General features: G+C 43.9%; 1 protein-coding gene across 1 annotated transcript in view; it reads left to right on the forward strand.

Annotated features, from left to right (window-relative positions):
* LOC138852182 (cytochrome P450 2J6-like) overlaps window positions 1–17296 on the forward strand; it is a gene marked incomplete at its 5' end in the record, with an annotated part of 18608 nt that extends 1312 nt beyond the window's left edge. The window contains 1 exon segment of the mRNA XM_070081879.1: window positions 16905–17296. Within this exon segment, the coding sequence (XP_069937980.1) occupies window positions 16905–17104 (200 nt within the window).
* Window positions 17297–17997: the final 701 nt, after the last annotated feature.

Raw genomic sequence — 17997 nt, forward strand, 5'->3', positions numbered from 1 at the left:
ACTCTGTTGCCTATCTGTGAGCCACACCTCTATCCAGAAAAACATTTCTCCTCCTATTCCGTGTGCCTCGACTTTCCTCAGTAGTCTCCGATATGGAACTCTATCAAAAGCCTTACTAAAGTCCATTTAAACAATATCATATTCATTATCATTATCTATCTCCTCTTACCGCCTTAGTGAAAAGTTAGTAAATTCATAAGGCAGGAACGACCCTCTGTAAAACTGTGATGAGATTTATTTATCAATTTATATCTTTCAAGGTGGCTTCGAATAGCCTCAGCAATTATAGATTCGATCAACTTTCCCACTATGGAGGTTAGGCTTATTGGTCTGTAGTTCGAAGTGAAGGACCTGTCTGGTACTATATCAGTTTGTAAAGATATGTTGAAAAGTCTAGCCAAAGGTTCAGTAAGTTCCTTCTTACATTACTTTAAAACCCTTGCAAACAGTTCATCAGGGCCCAGGGATTTGTTAGGTTTTAATTTATCCATTAGTATGAGAACAATGTCACTAGTGACTGGGTTCGTGCATAACTTATTTTCGTACTGTTCAACATAGTTTATTATTTCTGGAATTTCACTGATATCTTCCTCCATAAAAACTTAGAGGAAATAAGTGTTAAAAATTCTACACATTTTCTTATCACTGTCGGTGATAAAGAAATGTGACTGTGGAACTGGCCTATCTTGTCCCTAATCTTAATTCAGTATACCTGAAAGAAACCTTTTGGGTTAATCTTCGAATAATTTATGACATTAACCTCATAATATCTTTTTGCTTTTCTTATTCCCTTTTATGTTTCTCTCTCTAATTGAATATATTGATTTCCTACATGCGTCACTACTGTTTTGATTCGCCTGTAAATATCTCTCTTTGGACCAAAGAGTTGTTTTAAACTACTGTTTATCCACTTTGGACCGTTTCCATATTGTTTATCTATCTGGCTCTTTTTTTATTTGGAACATAAGTAGTCAGAGCAGCAAAAAGTATGCTCCTAGAAACGTCATGTTGGCAACCATCCCCGCTTAGCTGACCCATAGTCAGGTCATTCCAGTTCAACCCACTCAGGCAATTTAGCAGTCCTATGAAATCTGTCAAGCAGAAGTCAGAGACAGAGACTTGATTATAGTTCTTAGGGTAATTCCATGATATATGAAAACTTAATTATTTGTGATCGCATTCCCCAAGCTCATCATTAACATAAAGATAATTAATTAATGATTCTTTGTTGAAAAGACCAAAGTCAAGGAGGTTGTTTCCTCTAGTTGGTTCTGTCACAAAACTGTTTTAAAGAGCAGACTCAAGACTTCGTATCAGATTGCTCCAATAAATTTGTCTAAAGTTAAAATCTCCCATTAACACATTTTTGTATCTAGATGCCTTATGAATTTCGTCAAACAGAAACTGATAGCACTCGCTATCAAGGTTTGGGGGCCTACAAATCAAACCCAAAATTAGTTTTTCACGACCTCAGTAAACTGTAACCAAGCAGATTCTGTGTCCGATGCTTGTAAATTCTATCTTGTCTAACACATCAATTTAAATTATCTCTGTCATACATCACCACTCTACCACCCTTCCTGTTGACCCTATGAGTGTGGAATAGTTGATAGCCTTGCATGTGGCATTTTGCTATCTGCACATACTGCTTGAATACTATCATATTCATGCACTATAGGATTATCATATGATGATGCACGTCTTAGGAAATATGTTAACCTGGGCAGACTCAAGCACTATGTGAGAAGGTACAATGCATCATAGGTGTCAAGATTGCCTATTCGTTGCTCCATTCTCCTCAACTCATCCAGTTTCTTCCTAAGAATTGAGTCAATGGCATCAATTCCCAGAGGTGCTCCAAGCAAGATGCTATTTGTAGGGGTAATGACTGATGGTATTGGTAGTCTTGATCTCACTGCGTCGATCACTTGTTGATTGACCGAGATGATTTCGTATTTGGAAGGATTCAGGATGAGTCCCATTTCCAGTCCCTGTGTCATCACCTGTGTAAGATCATCTAGAAGGGACTCCTATGTACCCGCCAGTGTGCCATCACCTAGGAATCAATTGTTTAGCTCACTGGTCAGCCTGACAGTAATTTCCCTATCTGCTATACAGAAATGTGGCACGTGGATCCCTTTGCTGGACATCCTCTGATGACGTGATTTCATGCTCTCCAAACAGAAGCCTTGATTCCTCTCTGTCTCCGGCTGAAACAAGAAGGAAGAACCCAGTGAAATGTTCTTGTACAGCTGTTTATACCACATCTCCACTGCAGTCTTGTAATTTAATTTTACTATACTGCATTGTCCTCAGGCAGACTGATGACATATGCCCTTGTTGCATGAACTGCTGCTTCATTTAATTGATGGACCCCAAATCGAAGCTGGCTTGGTTGAAGCATCAATAATAAATAAATAACAGTCCATTTCTACAAGTACATGTACAAGGTATACAGGCCTAGTTGACACCAATGACATACTACTATATAGAAAGCCCCTTGTTATGCAGAGCATTTCAGGGAAAATAGGTCAATTTTGTCCCAGGATGCGACCCACACCAGTTGACTAAAACCCAGGTTCCCATTTTACTGATAAGTGAACACTGGACAGCAGGTGTCTTAAGGAAACACCTGATAATGTTTCAAACCATACTTGGGATCAACCATTGGACCTCAGCCTGTAAGCCGAGTGCACTAGCAGTCGAGCTACTGGACAATGGCAGCTTCTGTTCGAATACTTTGGACAGCAGCCTTGGAAACGAGGCAGTGAAGAGTGTTGTCCATAGCAACTGGCCTAATTCCTCCATTCTTCTCTTCTAAGGGCACAAAGTGATGCCCCCCAAAAAAGAAAGGTCTAATTTTATCAGGAATCAGACGAGCCAATGAGTTGTTAACGATCCTTGGGATCAATGAAAGCAATGTCTCTGCAATCTCCCCGATAACTGAATTAACCATTTCTTTTAAATGCTGGGGACTTACTCCGGTGTAGCATAGCAAAGCCAGAAGGGAACAACATGATTACACGTTTGAGTCTTACACAAGCAGTTTTTCCATTGAGGACAGGAGATTCATAACTGTTGGTGCTCCTGGTTTCCCTGGCAGGGTGTTTTTCTCTACATGCTTGATCAGTGTCAGCGTCTTCGGGGAAACTGTATCTTCACTGGTGATTATCCTAATTGCCCCAACTCTGTTGCCCTCTTCAATTTTCTTATTCACCTGGACTCTGATTTTTTCACTCTCATTCACCCAGTTTTGTATTAGTGGGGAGAGCGAATGAGGTCTCAGCTCTGAAAAAGTCTCTTAAAAGTTTAATGATTGTTGAAACAAGCCTTTTGCCCCTTATTACCAGCACAGCTAACAGACATCGCCCAAAACTAGCAAGTTGCAGAGCATTTAGGATAGTGGAACCATCGTTTACTTTTCTCAAGAGGTCTGTGAGTTTCCCAGCTGCGTGTGGATGAACTACTTTGGGATTATGTCATTTTTTTAATGACCGAGACTCAAAATCTGGTCAATCCATAAACCTGTGATAATATCCTAACACCACAAGACTTCGAAAAAGCAATACACGACTCGGCCCCAGGCTCAGACTCGTGGAACTTCGTGTTCATCAAGAACTGCAAGAAACCCCTTTCATGTGCCTTCAGCATTCTATGGAGAGGGAGCATGGATAAAGGGGTCATCCCAGAGTTACTAAAAATAATAGACATAGGCCGACTCTACAAAGGTGGAAGTAAAGTATTGCAAAGACTGATAATGTCCCATATCTAGAAAGTCTTTGAAAGGGTTCAAAGAAGCAAGATTGCCACCCACCTACATACCCATCAATTACGCAATCCAGAGCAATATGGGTTTAGAGCAGACTGCTCCTGCCTGAAACCGAGAAATTACCTATTGAAGCGAAGACTGCCCCTCAAACTCCAAGCACAGCCCCGCTGCCAGACGACTATCAACTCCAAGCTCTTAACTAATTCAGTTTCTTCAACCAACCACAGCAACTCCTGTACTACTATGAGACCAACTCATAGAAGAAACAGCACTAAGAATAGCAAGGCAGCACCTAGAAATCGAGTATTCCATAAGACGACCCAGCAGGACGCCGGTGCCCCATCCACCCCCCTCACCACCCAGAGCGACACATCACCAACAACAAACATGGCCGACTCACCCTCACCCACCAACCAAGGCGACTTGACAACAACAACACCAACCGTGACTGACTCCCTCTCTACCTCTACTACCTTCATAGGATTTAACCCATCTGATACACTCCCAGGTATGACTAATGATCCTGACACTTTAAGGAATTGCATCACCACCCTAACGGCGGATAACTTGAATCTTCGCACTGAAAATATGTCACTTTGCGCAACAATAACAAACCATGAATCTAAGTTACTTCACCTTGAGCATAAGATCAACAGCCTTGAACAACAGCTAACATCAACTGGCACGACTGATTTTGGCAAGACCCTCCAATAAGTTATAACCAGCCAAACAAATCATATAACTTCCCTAAACACGAAGATTGATGATGCCATCAAGGACTTAAAAATAAACATGGATACCCAATTGAACAATTATTTTGCTAACCAACATAAGGCAGAGCAAGATAAGCTAGCCGATGCAGTAGTGATTAACAGTCCATTCTTTCCTAGTGAATTAAACCATACCAACTGCAAAGCTACAACTCTACAGATCATACATGACCACCTACATGTTAATGTGCCAGTGTCAGAAATAAAAGAATCACAGTTACTAGGAAACCGAGGGAGAAAAAGTGTTGTGCTTAGATTTCACACACAAGACAGAAAAAAAGATTTAACAAGTTTATCTATTAAGGCAAAAGAAGATATATACATAAATGAGTGTCTCACAAGAAAGCGACAGAACCTCCTGTACAGAGTGAGAAAACTGAAACGTGAGAATAATGATAAAATTCACCAGTGCTTTGTACGTGATGGACAAATTCTAGTAAGAAAAACAAATGTAGGCTGTGTGTACTATATTACAAATGAAAATGAACTAGCAAACTTCCTTCATGATGCAAACATTACAGAGTCTGACTGATATTAGTGACCAAATCATTGTACTACGTTAGTGTATGTTATTATGCCATTATTGAACTAATCCCTGTACTATCACCTCCTGGATAGTATTTACTACCTCATTATCCCATGTGTCCCACACAGTTCCTTGTGTGACCCAATTTGTGTTATCTTCCCAGATTTCCCTTTCACAATTTATTACTTGTTAATAAGATACTTACTCTCCAGGTGCTACTGACTACCTCAGGTGCTACTGACTACCTCAGGTGCTACTGACTACCTCAGGTGCTACTGACTACCTCAGGTGCTACTGACTACGTCAGGTGCTACTGACTACCTCAGGTGCTACTGACTACCTCAGGTGCTACTGACTACCTCAGGTGCTACTGACTACCTCAGGTGCTACTGACTACCTCAGGTGCTACTGACTACCTCAGGTGCTACTGACTACCTCAGGTGCTACTGACTACCTCAGGTGCTACTGACTACCTCAGGTGCTAGGTGCTGACTACCTCAGGTGCTACTGACTACCTCAGGTGCTACTGACTACCTCAGGTGCTACTGACTACCTCAGGTGCTACTGACTACCTCAGGTGCTACTGACTACCTCAGGTGCTACTGACTACCTCAGGTGCTACTGACTACCTCAGGTGCTACTGACTACCTCAGGTGCTACTGACTACCTCAGGTGCTACTGACTACCTCAGGTGCTACTGACTACCTCAGGTGCTACTGACTACCTCAGGTGCTACTGACTACCTCAGGTGCTACTGACTACCTCAGGTGCTACTGACTACCTCAGGTGCTACTGACTACCTCAGGTGCTACTGACTACCTCAGGTGCTACTGACTACCTCAGGTGCTACTGACTACCTCAGGTGCTACTGACTACCTCAGGTGCTACTGACTACCTCAGGTGCTACTGACTACCTCAGGTGCTACTGACTACCTCAGGTGCTACTGACTACCTCAGGTGCTACTGACTACCTCAGGTGCTACTGACTACCTCAGGTGCTACTGACTACCTCAGGTGCTACTGACTACCTCAGGTGCTACTGACTACCTCAGGTGCTACTGACTACCTCAGGTGCTACTGACTACCTCAGGTGACTACCTCAGGTGCTACTGACTACCTCAGGTGCTACTGACTACCTCAGGTGCTACTGACTACCTCAGGTGCTACTGACTACCTCAGGTGCTACTGACTACCTCTACTGACTACCTCAGGTGCTACTGACTACCTCAGGTCTACCTCAGGTGACTACCTCAGGTGCTACTGACTACCTCAGGTGCTACTGACTACCTCAGGTGCTACTGACTACCTCACTGACTACCTCAGGTGCTACTGACTACCTCAGGTGCTACTGACTACCTCAGGTGCTACTGACTACCTCAGGTGCTGACTACCTCAGGTGCTACTGACTACCTCAGGTGCTAGGTGCTACTGACTACCTCAGGTGCTACTGACTACCTCAGGTGCTACTGACTACCTCAGGTGCTACTGACTACCTCAGGTGCTACTGACTACCTCTGCTACTGACTACCTCAGGTGCTACTGACTACCTCAGGTGTGCTCAGGTGCTACTGACTACCTCAGGTACTGACTCCCTCAGGTGCTCCTGACTACCTCAGGTGCTCCTGACTACCTCAGGTGCTACTGACTACCTCAGGTGCTACTGACTACCTCAGGTGCTACTGACTACCTCAGGTGCTACTGACTACCTCAGGTGCTACTGACTACCTCAGGTGCTACTGACTACCTCAGGTGCTACTGACTACCTCAGGTGCTACTGACTACCTCAGGTGCTAGGTGCTACTGACTACCTCAGGTGCTACTGACTACCTCAGGTGCTACTGACTACCTCAGGTGCTACTGACTACCTCAGGTGCTACTGACTACCTCAGGTGCTACTGACTACCTCAGGTGCTACTGACTACCTCAGGTGCTACTGACTTCCTCATGTGCTACTGACTACCTCAGGTGCTACTACCTCAGGTGCTACTGACTACCTCAGGTGCTACTGACTACCTCAGGTGCTATTGACTACCTCAGGTGCTACTGACTACCTCAGGTGCTACTGACTACCTCAGGTGCTACTATCTACCTCAGGTGCTCAGGTGCTACTGACTACCTCAGGTGCTACTGACTACCTCAGGTGCTATTGACTACCTCAGGTGCTACTGACTACCTCAGGTGCTACTGACTACCTCAGGTGCTATTGACTACCTCAGGTGCTACTGACTACCTCAGGTGCTACTGACTACCTCAGGTGCTACTGACTACCTCAGGTGCTACTGACTACCTCAGGTGCTACCTCAGGTGACTACCTCAGGTGTGACTACCTCTGACTACCTCAGGTGCTACTGACTACCTCAGGTGCTACTGACTACCTCAGGTGCTACTGACTACCTCAGGTGCTACTGACTACCTCAGGTGCTCAGGTGCTGACTACCTCAGGTGCTACTGACTACCTCAGGTGCTACTGACTACCTCGGGTGCTACTGACTACCTCAGGTGCTGCTGAGTACCTCAGGTGCTGCTGATTACCTCAGGTGCTACTGACTACCTCAGGTGCTACTGACTACCTCAGGTGCTACTGACTACCTCAGGTGCTACTGACTACCTCAGTGCTACTGCTACCTCAGGTGCTACTACCTCAGGTGCTACTGACTACCTCAGGTGCTACTGACTACCTCAGGTGACTACCTCAGGTGCTGACTACCTCAGGTGCTACTGACTACCTCAGGTGCTATTGACTACCTCAGGTGCTACTGACTACCTCAGGTGCTGACTACCTCAGGTGCTACCTCAGGTGCTATTGACTACCTCAGGTGCTACTGACTACCTCAGGTGCTACTGACTACCTCAGGTGCTACTGACTACCTCAGGTGCTACTGACTACCTCAGGTGCTACTGACTACCTCAGGTGCTACTGACTACCTCAGGTGCTACTGACTACCTCAGGTGCTACTGACTACCTCAGGTGCTACTGACTACCTCAGGTGGTGCTACCTCAGGTGCTACTGACTACCTCAGGTGTGACTACCTCAGGTGCTAGTGACTACCTCAGGTGCTACTGACTACCTCAGGTGCTACTGACTACCTCAGGTGCTACTGACTACCTCAGGTGCTACTGACTACCTCAGGTGCTACTGACTACCTCAGGTGCTACTGACTACCTCAGGTGCTACTGACTACCTCAGGTGCTACTGACTACCTCAGGTGCTACTGACTACCTCAGGTGCTACTGACTACCTCAGGTGCTACTGACTACCTCAGGTGCTACTGACTACCTCAGGTGCTACTGACTACCTCAGGTGCTACTGACTACCTCAGGTGCTACTGACTACCTCAGGTGCTACTGACTACCTCAGGTGCTACTGACTACCTCAGGTGCTACTGACTACCTCAGGTGCTACTGACTACCTCAGGTGCTACTGACTACCTCAGGTGCTACTGACTACCTCAGGTGCTACTGACTACCTCAGGTGCTACTGACTACCTCAGGTGCTACTGACTACCTCAGGTGCTACTGACTACCTCAGGTGCTACTGACTACCTCAGGTGCTACTGACTACCTCAGGTGCTACTGACTACCTCAGGTGCTACTGACTACCTCAGGTGCTACTGACTACCTCAGGTGCTACTGACTACCTCAGGTGCTACTGACTACCTCAGGTGCTACTGACTACCTCAGGTGCTACTGACTACCTCAGGTGCTACTGACTACCTCAGGTGCTACTGACTACCTCAGGTGCTACTGACTACCTCAGGTGCTACTGACTACCTCAGGTGCTACTGACTACCTCAGGTGCTACTGACTACCTCAGGTGCTACTGACTACCTCAGGTGCTACTGACTACCTCAGGTGCTACTGACTACCTCAGGTGCTACTGACTACCTCAGGTGTGACTACCTCAGGTGCTACTGACTACCTCAGGTGCTACTGACTACCTCAGGTGCTACTGACTACCTCAGGTGCTACTGACTACCTCACTACTACCTCAGGTGCTACTGACTACCTCAGGTGCTCACTGACTACCTCAGGTGCTATTGACTACCTCAGGTGCTACTGACTACCTCAGGTGCTACTGACTACCTCAGGTGCTACTGACTACCTCAGACTACCTCAGGTGCTACTGACTGCTCAGGTGCTACTGACTACCTCAGGTGCTACTGACTACCTCAGGTGCTACTGACTACCTCAGGTGACTACCTCAGGTGCTACTGACTACCTCAGGTGCTACTGACTACCTCAGGTGCTACTGACTACCTCAGGTGCTACTGACTACCTCAGGTGCTACTGACTACCTCAGGTGCTACTGACTACCTCAGGTGCTACTGACTACCTCAGGTGCTACTGACTTCCTCAGGTTCTACTGACTACCTCAGGTGCTACTGACTACCTCAGTGCTACTGACTACCTCAGGTACTGACTACCTCAGGTGCTACTGACTACCTCAGGTACTGACTACCTCAGTGTGACTACCTCAGGTGCTACTGACTACCTCAGGTGCTACTGACTACCTCAGGTACTGACTACCTCAGGTGCTACTGACTACCTCAGGTGCTACTGACTACCTCAGGTGCTACTGACTACCTCAGGTGCTACTGACTACCTAGGTGCTACTGACTACCTCAGGTGCTACTGACTACCTCAGGTGCTACTGACTACCTCAGGTGCTACTGACTACCTCAGGTGCTACTGACTACCTCAGGTGCTACTGACTACCTCAGGTGCTACTGACTACCTCAGGTGCTACTGACTACCTCAGGTGCTACTGACTACCTCAGGTGACTACCTCAGGTGCTGACTACCTCAGGTGCTACTGACTACCTCAGGTGCTACTGACTACCTCAGGTGCTACTGACTACCTCAGGTGCTACTGACTACCTCAGGTGCTACTGACTACCTCAGGTGCTACTGACTACCTCAGGTGCTACTGACTACCTCAGGTGCTACTGACTACCTCAGGTGCTACTGACTACCTCAGGTGACTACCTCAGGTGCTACTGACTACCTCAGGTGTGACTACCTCAGGTGCTACTGACTACCTCAGGTGCTGACTACCTCAGGTGCTACTGACTACCTCAGGTGATACTGACTACCTCAGGTGCTACTGACTACCTCAGGTGCTACTGACTACCTCAGGTGCTACTGACTACCTCAGGTGCTACTGACTACCTCAGGTGCTACTGACTACCTCAGGTGCTACTGACTACCTCAGGTGCTACTGACTACCTCAGGTGCTACTGACTACCTCAGGTGCTACTGACTACCTCAGGTGCTACCTCAGGTGCTACTGACTACCTCAGGTGCTACTGACTACCTCAGGTGCTACTGACTACCTCAGGTGCTACTTACGACCTCAGTTGCTTTTGACTTACTCATGTGCTACTGACTACCTCAGGTGCTACTGACTACCTCAGGTGCTTCTGACTACCTCAGGTGCTACTGACTACCTCAGGTGACTACCTCAGGTGCTACTGACTACCTCAGGTGCTACTGACTACCTCAGGTGCTACTGACTACCTCAGGTGCTACTGACTACCTCAGGTGCTACTGACTACATCAGGTGCTACTGACTACCTCAGGTGCTACTGACTACCTCAGGTGCTACTGACTACCTCAGGTGCTACTGACTACCTCAGGTGCTACTGACTACCTCAGGTGCTACTGACTACCTCAGGTGCTACTGACTACCTCAGGTGCTACTGACTACCTCAGGTGCTACTGACTACCTCAGGTGCTACTGACTACCTCAGGTGCTACTGACTACCTCAGGTGCTACTGACTACCTCAGGTGCTACTGACTACCTCAGGTGCTACTGACTACCTCAGGTGCTACTGACTACCTCAGGTGCTACAGACTACCTCAGGTGCTACAGACTACCACAGGTGCTACCTCAGGTGACTACCTCAGGTGCTACTGACTACTACCTCAGGTGCTACTGACTACCTCAGGTGCTTCTGACTAACTCAGGTGATTCTGACTACCTCAGGTGCTACTGACTACCTCAGGTGCTACTGACTACCTCAGGTGCTACTGACTACCTCAGGTGCTACTGACTACCTCAGGTGCTACTGACTACCTCAGGTGCTACTGACTACCTCAGGTGCTACTGACTACCTCAGGTGCTACTGACTACCTCAGGTGCTACTGACTACCTCAGGTGCTACTGACTACCTCAGGTGCTACTGACTACCTCAGGTGCTACTGACTACCTCAGGTGCTACTGACTACCTCAGGTGCTACTGACTACCTCAGGTGCTACTGACTACCTCAGGTGCTACTGACTACCTCAGGTGCTACTGACTACCTCAGGTGCTACTGACTACCTCAGGTGCTACTGACTACCTCAGGTGCTACTGACTACCTCAGGTGTGACTACCTCAGGTGCTACTGACTACCTCAGGTACTGACTACCTCAGGTGCTACTGACTACCTCAGGTGCTAGGTGCTGACTACCTCAGGTGCTACTGACTACCTCAGGTGCTACCTCTGACTACCTCAGGTGCTACTGACTACCTCAGGTGCTACTGACTACCTCAGGTGCTACTGACTACCTCAGGTGCTACTGACTACCTCAGGTGCTACTGACTACCTCAGGTGCTACTGACTACCTCAGGTGCTACTGACTACCTCAGGTGCTACTGACTACCTCAGGTGCTACTGACTACCTCAGGTGCTACTGACTACCTCGGGTGGTGACTACCTAGGTGCTACTGACTACCTCAGGTGCTACTGACTACCTCAGGTGCTACTGACTACCTCAGGTGCTACTGACTACCTCAGGTGCTACTGACTACCTCAGGTGCTACTGACTACCTCAGGTGCTACTGACTACCTCAGGTGCTACTGACTACCTCAGGTGCTACTGACTACCTCAGGTGCTACTGACTACCTCAGGTGCTACTGACTACCTCAGGTGCTACTGACTACCTCAGGTGCTACTGACTACCTCAGGTGCTACTGACTACCTCAGGTGCTACTGACTACCTCAGGTGCTACTGACTACCTCAGGTGCTACTGACTACCTCAGGTGCTACTGACTACCTCAGGTGCTACTGACTACCTCAGGTGCTACTGACTACCTCAGGTGCTACCTCTGACTACCTCAGGTGCTACTGACTACCTCAGGTGCTACTGACTACCTCAGGTGCTACTGACTACCTCAGGTGCTACTGACTACCTCAGGTGCTACTGACTACCTCAGGTGCTACTGACTACCTCAGGTGCTACTGACTACCTCAGGTGCTAGGTGCTGACTACCTCGGGTGCTACTGACTACCTCAGGTGCTACTGACTACCTCAGGTGCTACTGACTACCTCAGGTGCTACTGACTACCTCAGGTGCTACTGACTACCTCAGGTGCTACTGACTACCTCAGGTGCTATTGACTTCCTCAGGTGGACTACCTCAGGTGCTACTGATTTTGTTTTAATACATTCTTGTTTTAATACATTCTTTTATCATTATATTCACTAGCTGCTTTAGCTGTAAATATCTACCGTAGTTCATAAACTCACATTTGTTGAAATAATTAAGGTGATATTAGATGCTTAAGTGTATAACTGAATTATCTATTCTGTAATAGTCCCTTTTATTTTCAAATTTTTACAAGTTTTAGAATAATTAGAGTCTTATTCATAAGTCTAGTTGTAGATTCAATATAACTCTTATATTATTTTACTAAGAAAATCTAGTTTGTAAAATTACTCTCATCCTATGATTACAGGCATAGATCCTGATGTAAATCTTTACTAAATGAAATACACGAATCAAACAGTAACTGTAATTACTACACAGCAGAGCAAGCAAAGACATTACTCAGTGCAAACAATAACATAACCATCTTTAACTACAATATCAGATCCTTGAGCAAACATTATGATGACCTCACAGCATTACTCAATTCCCTTCATTCCAAAATATCAATCATCACACTCACAGAAACCTGGCTTAAGCCTGATATTACAGATGTCTATACCATTCCTGGCTACATGGCCATACACAACTGTAGAACAGACCAGCAAGGGGGAGGAACAGCTATATACTACTCAAATCAACTAGAATGCATCAATAAATCTTGCCCAAGGGATGAACATGGAGAATATATCATAGCCAAATTTAAATCAAAAGACCTGCAAAAACTCCTCACAGTTATAAACCTATACAGAGTACCACAGTCAAACATTTGCCACTTTAGTGAAAAACTAGGAAACATGATTACTGATGCACACATGAATAAAGACCACCTACTACTAACAGGAGATTTCAACATAAACATACTACACGACCAGGACCCACAAGTAACCGAATTCACAAACACAATGAGTAACTGCCTGTTGCTACCAGCAATATCTAAACCTACAAGAATCACCGAGACAAGCATCTCCTTAATAGACCACATCTGGACAAACACCATATCCCCTTTAAAATCAGGCATAATCACAGACAACACTACAGACCACTACCCAACCTTTCTCATAACTAATCTGGGCAAACTGCCACAAGACATTACTAAAGTAACCTTCAGACTACATAACGAGACAGCAGTTAACAACTTTATAGCAGCTATGAATAACATCGATTGGCAAAATGAGCTCGAAACATATACAGATATGAATGAATGTATAAATAATTTTCTAAAAAAAAGCCCAAAGCCTCTATAACAAACATTGCCCCCAAAAAACTAAACAGATCACAGCAAAGAGACTGAATAATCCCTGGCTAACACCAAGCATCCTCAAATCCATTAACACAAAGCACAAATATGAAAAACAGTATAGAATGGGTCAAATAACTAGAGAACAGTCTAAACGTTACTCGTCAGCACTTACCAGCCTGATAAGAAGATCTAAAAAATTGTATTATGAAAATAGATTACATAACATCAAAGGTGATATGAAAAAAACCTGGAAAACTCTATCTGAAATTCTTGGAAATAAAAAGTTATCCAAAAACAAAACAATCAAACTAACAAAATCAGATGAACCCCTACTCACACCTACTGAAACAGCAAACAGACTCAATGTTTTCTTCTCCACCATAGGTAAAAATCTAGCGAACAAAATACCAAGCGTAAACACCCGTCCATCAGACTACCTCATAGGTACCTACCCAAATACGCTATTCCTAGCTCCAACCAACCCCATAGAAGTTACACTCATCATAAACACCCTTAAAAACAAGGCAGGAGACATAAACAGCTTGCCTGCTTTTATGTACAAAAAAGCTTCTCAAGTATTGTCACCAATTATTGCAACGCTCTTTAACAAATCCATTGAATCAGCTACCTTCCCAACAATCCTCAAAATAGCGAGGGTCACTCCGATCCACAAAGGAGGTGACCAAGCTGACTTGAATAACTATAGACCAATATCTAACTTACCACTGCTCTCTAAAATCTTTGAAAAATTAATGCATAGACGGATCTATTCCTACCTCGTCTCACACAACATATTAAACCCTTGTCAGTTTGGATTCAGGAATAATAAAAGCACGAATGATGCTATCATACACATGCTAGAACTAATATATACCGCACTCGAAAAGAAAGAAGTCCCGCTGGGCATTTTCATTGATTTACGTAAAGCTTTCGATACAGTCGACCATGAACTGCTGTACTCCAAATTAACGCACTATGGTATCAGAGGCCACTCCCTCAACTACCTAAAATCATACCTTAGTAACAGAACTCAATATGTGTATGCAAATGATGCAAACTCTTCCACCCAACCAATCACAGTAGGAGTCCCACAAGGAAGCGTCCTTGGACCACTCCTCTTTCTCATCTACATCAATGATCTACCGAATGCATCACAGCTACTCAAACCCATATTATTTGCAGATGACACTACATATGTCTTTTCCCACCCAAACACAGTCATACTAGCAAACACAGTCAATGCCGAATTGCAGAAAATATCTGCCTGGATGATGACTAATAAACTTACCCTGAATACTGATAAAACCTATTTCATTCAGTTTGGAAACAAAGCTGCAAATGATCCGATTAACATAACGCTAAATGGATCATCAGTCACAAGACTCACAGAGGGAAAATTCCTAGGTATCCACCTTGACAGTAGCCTTAAGTTCCGGACACACATACAACAAATCACCAAGAAAATCTCCAAGACTGTAGGCATACTATCAAAGATAAGGTACTACGTTCCACAATCAGCTCTCCTGGCACTGTACCATACACTCATATACCCTTATCTTACATATGGAATTTGTGCATGGGGATCAACAACATCCAATCACCTAAAACCCCTCATAACCCAGCAAAAGGCAGCAGTAAGAATGATAACGAATTCCCACTCCCGCCAGCATACTCCACCAATTTTCAAAAGTCTGAATCTGCTCACCATTAAGAACATCCATACTTATTCATGTGCCTACTACATACACAGAACAATACACGCAAATATAAACCCTCCACTCAAACTTCTCCTCACCAACTTAAACAGGACACATGACCACAACACAAGACACAGATCTCTTTTTGATATACCTCGTGTCCATATCACACTGTGTAAAAACTCTATGCACATAAAGGGCCCTAAAATATGGAATTCATTACCAGAAGATATTAAAGTAACCCAGTCTGAAAATCAGTTTAAGACTCTTCTCAAAAGCCACTTAATCACCCTAGACTAAATGCTAAATACTCAGTACACACATACTCACCTATGTACTCCCACATCATAACTTCAACAATCACTTTGAACCTTTTATCCATTGTTGACAGGAATATAATTGAACCATTGTTTTCACAAAAAGCATTTTAGACTATATGAATATATCCTTTGTCTTATACAAATTTAATTCACTTATAATTAATAATCTACTGTTCAACTATGAAATAATTACTGTCCTACTGTACAACTATGATAAAATCCTTAGTGTTAAGTAGTCTGTAAGCCAATAATGTTAAGTTGGCCCATAATGCCTAGGCATAATAGAGGCTCTCTTTGCATTGCAACCCACTATTGTAAATATAAAATCTCAATGTACTGTTTGCAAAGACATAAAATAAATAAATTTAAAACAGTACCTTGGTTCATTGGCCAATCACAGGCAAGCCCGCCGAAGTTGAAGCAACGTGGTTCACTTATGATAAGCGAATAGACACATGTCTGAGGTGCTGGTTGAGCACGGTGCACTCTCTCTGGTTTCTGCTTCTGCCATTTTTTGTCACTGTGGTACACTTACTATTTAACCTCTGTACATAGTGTACATAAGAGTATATACTTGTATATATTTTGCAAATTATACCTGATGAAGGAAATACAAGTCATATACTATTGCTGAGTTTGTTCAGTCCACTTTCAAACCCATTACGACCAGGTCGCAACCTGTACTATACTTGTGTGCGTAATACAGACCAATGAATAGATTGGACTAATTACTTTCAAGTAATTCTACAGTTCAAGGAAACATTGTGGAACCATCTCCTGACATGCATGAGGCAAAACATTACAAATTTGTGTTCTAGAATGTATAAACTTGATAATTTTTTAGTCCAGAATATAGCAAATAATATTTTTCACAAAAATACAGAATATTCTCTGTCAAGCCAAAATTTTTACTTGATGTTGGACATGTATTATTATTATTTTTAGTAGTAGTAGTATTAAAATATTTTGTATTTTGACGGGAAAGTGATACTCAGAGTTGTAATACAGTTCTTGTAGAATGGAAGGTAACTCTGTTAATTCCAACTAATTAGAGGGTAGCTCCAGGTCCTTGGATCAAGAACATTACATCAACATGAAGGTGCTATCTTTGAAGGTAAGAGTGCGGAAAGTATGTAAGGATAACAGTTCTTCAACTTCAACAGGTAAACGTGTGTGTTTGGGAGAGTCTCTGGCTCGCCTGGAGTTGTTTCTGTTCCTCACTACACTAGTACACCGCTTCACATTTCGTCTCTCAGGCGACCAACTAGTTTTTCACAAGGCGAGCGTCATAAACTATCCTCCCTACTACACCGTCATCGCAACAAGCAGGACTCAAGGCTCGACGGTCACCACGAAGGCATAACAACAACAGTGTTCTAAAGTACACAGTCACATGCTGATGACTGTCATAATGTTTTTATTGTGTGAGATACAACAACGGTATAGATTATGAATAAGAGATAATGCCAATTTTTAAAGTAATGGACGAATAATTAATAATGTATTAAAGTGAAGATCTAACCCATCATACAACATGTGGAAAATGTGATATTCATCCCCCCCAAAAATTAATGTAACTTAAATTCCTTGGATCAGGAGCTCCTCACCGACACTAACACATGTTCCTTGAACTATTCCAGTTACAATAGATCGTCAGTAGGTTCTGAGAGATCTGTCACGAAGCTAATAATTGTCATCAGAAATAACTCGATATATTATTAAAAAATATATGATGCATTAAAACAGTAATATGTCACTTTCATTAATGTCACTGTTTATGACATCATTTATATTATTATTGTTTTTAATAATATTATTCTGGCACATGCCAGAATCTTGGCCTAGTTACTGTACACTGCAGCAACTTGGAAAAAATGAGGCTAGTGAATCTTTCTCATTTTAAGAGCGAAATAAAAAAGTGAAATTTAACAAAAGAAAAAAAAATATCATCATTATCAGGCAATACATGATAATGATGATAATGATAATTATAACAATATTGTTATTGTTTTAATTATCATTATGAATAAGAGATGTATTGCCATAAAGGGGACTTTAAGTGATTGCCAGAAATTTTCTTTTTCTTTCTTAAATTTCCTGTTTTATTTTGCTCTTAAAACGAGAAAGATTCACAAGCTTCACTTTTTTTGATAATTACTGCAGTGTGCAGTAATTAGGTCAAGATTCAGGCAGGTAACTCTTGACCAAAGTTGTAAAACCCTTTACCAGCATCCTGGAATGTTCCAGGTAAGTTCC

Source organism: Cherax quadricarinatus, unplaced genomic scaffold (genome assembly GCF_038502225.1).
Source record: "Cherax quadricarinatus isolate ZL_2023a unplaced genomic scaffold, ASM3850222v1 Contig4784, whole genome shotgun sequence".
Classification (NCBI taxonomy): Eukaryota; Metazoa; Arthropoda; class Malacostraca; order Decapoda; family Parastacidae; genus Cherax; species Cherax quadricarinatus.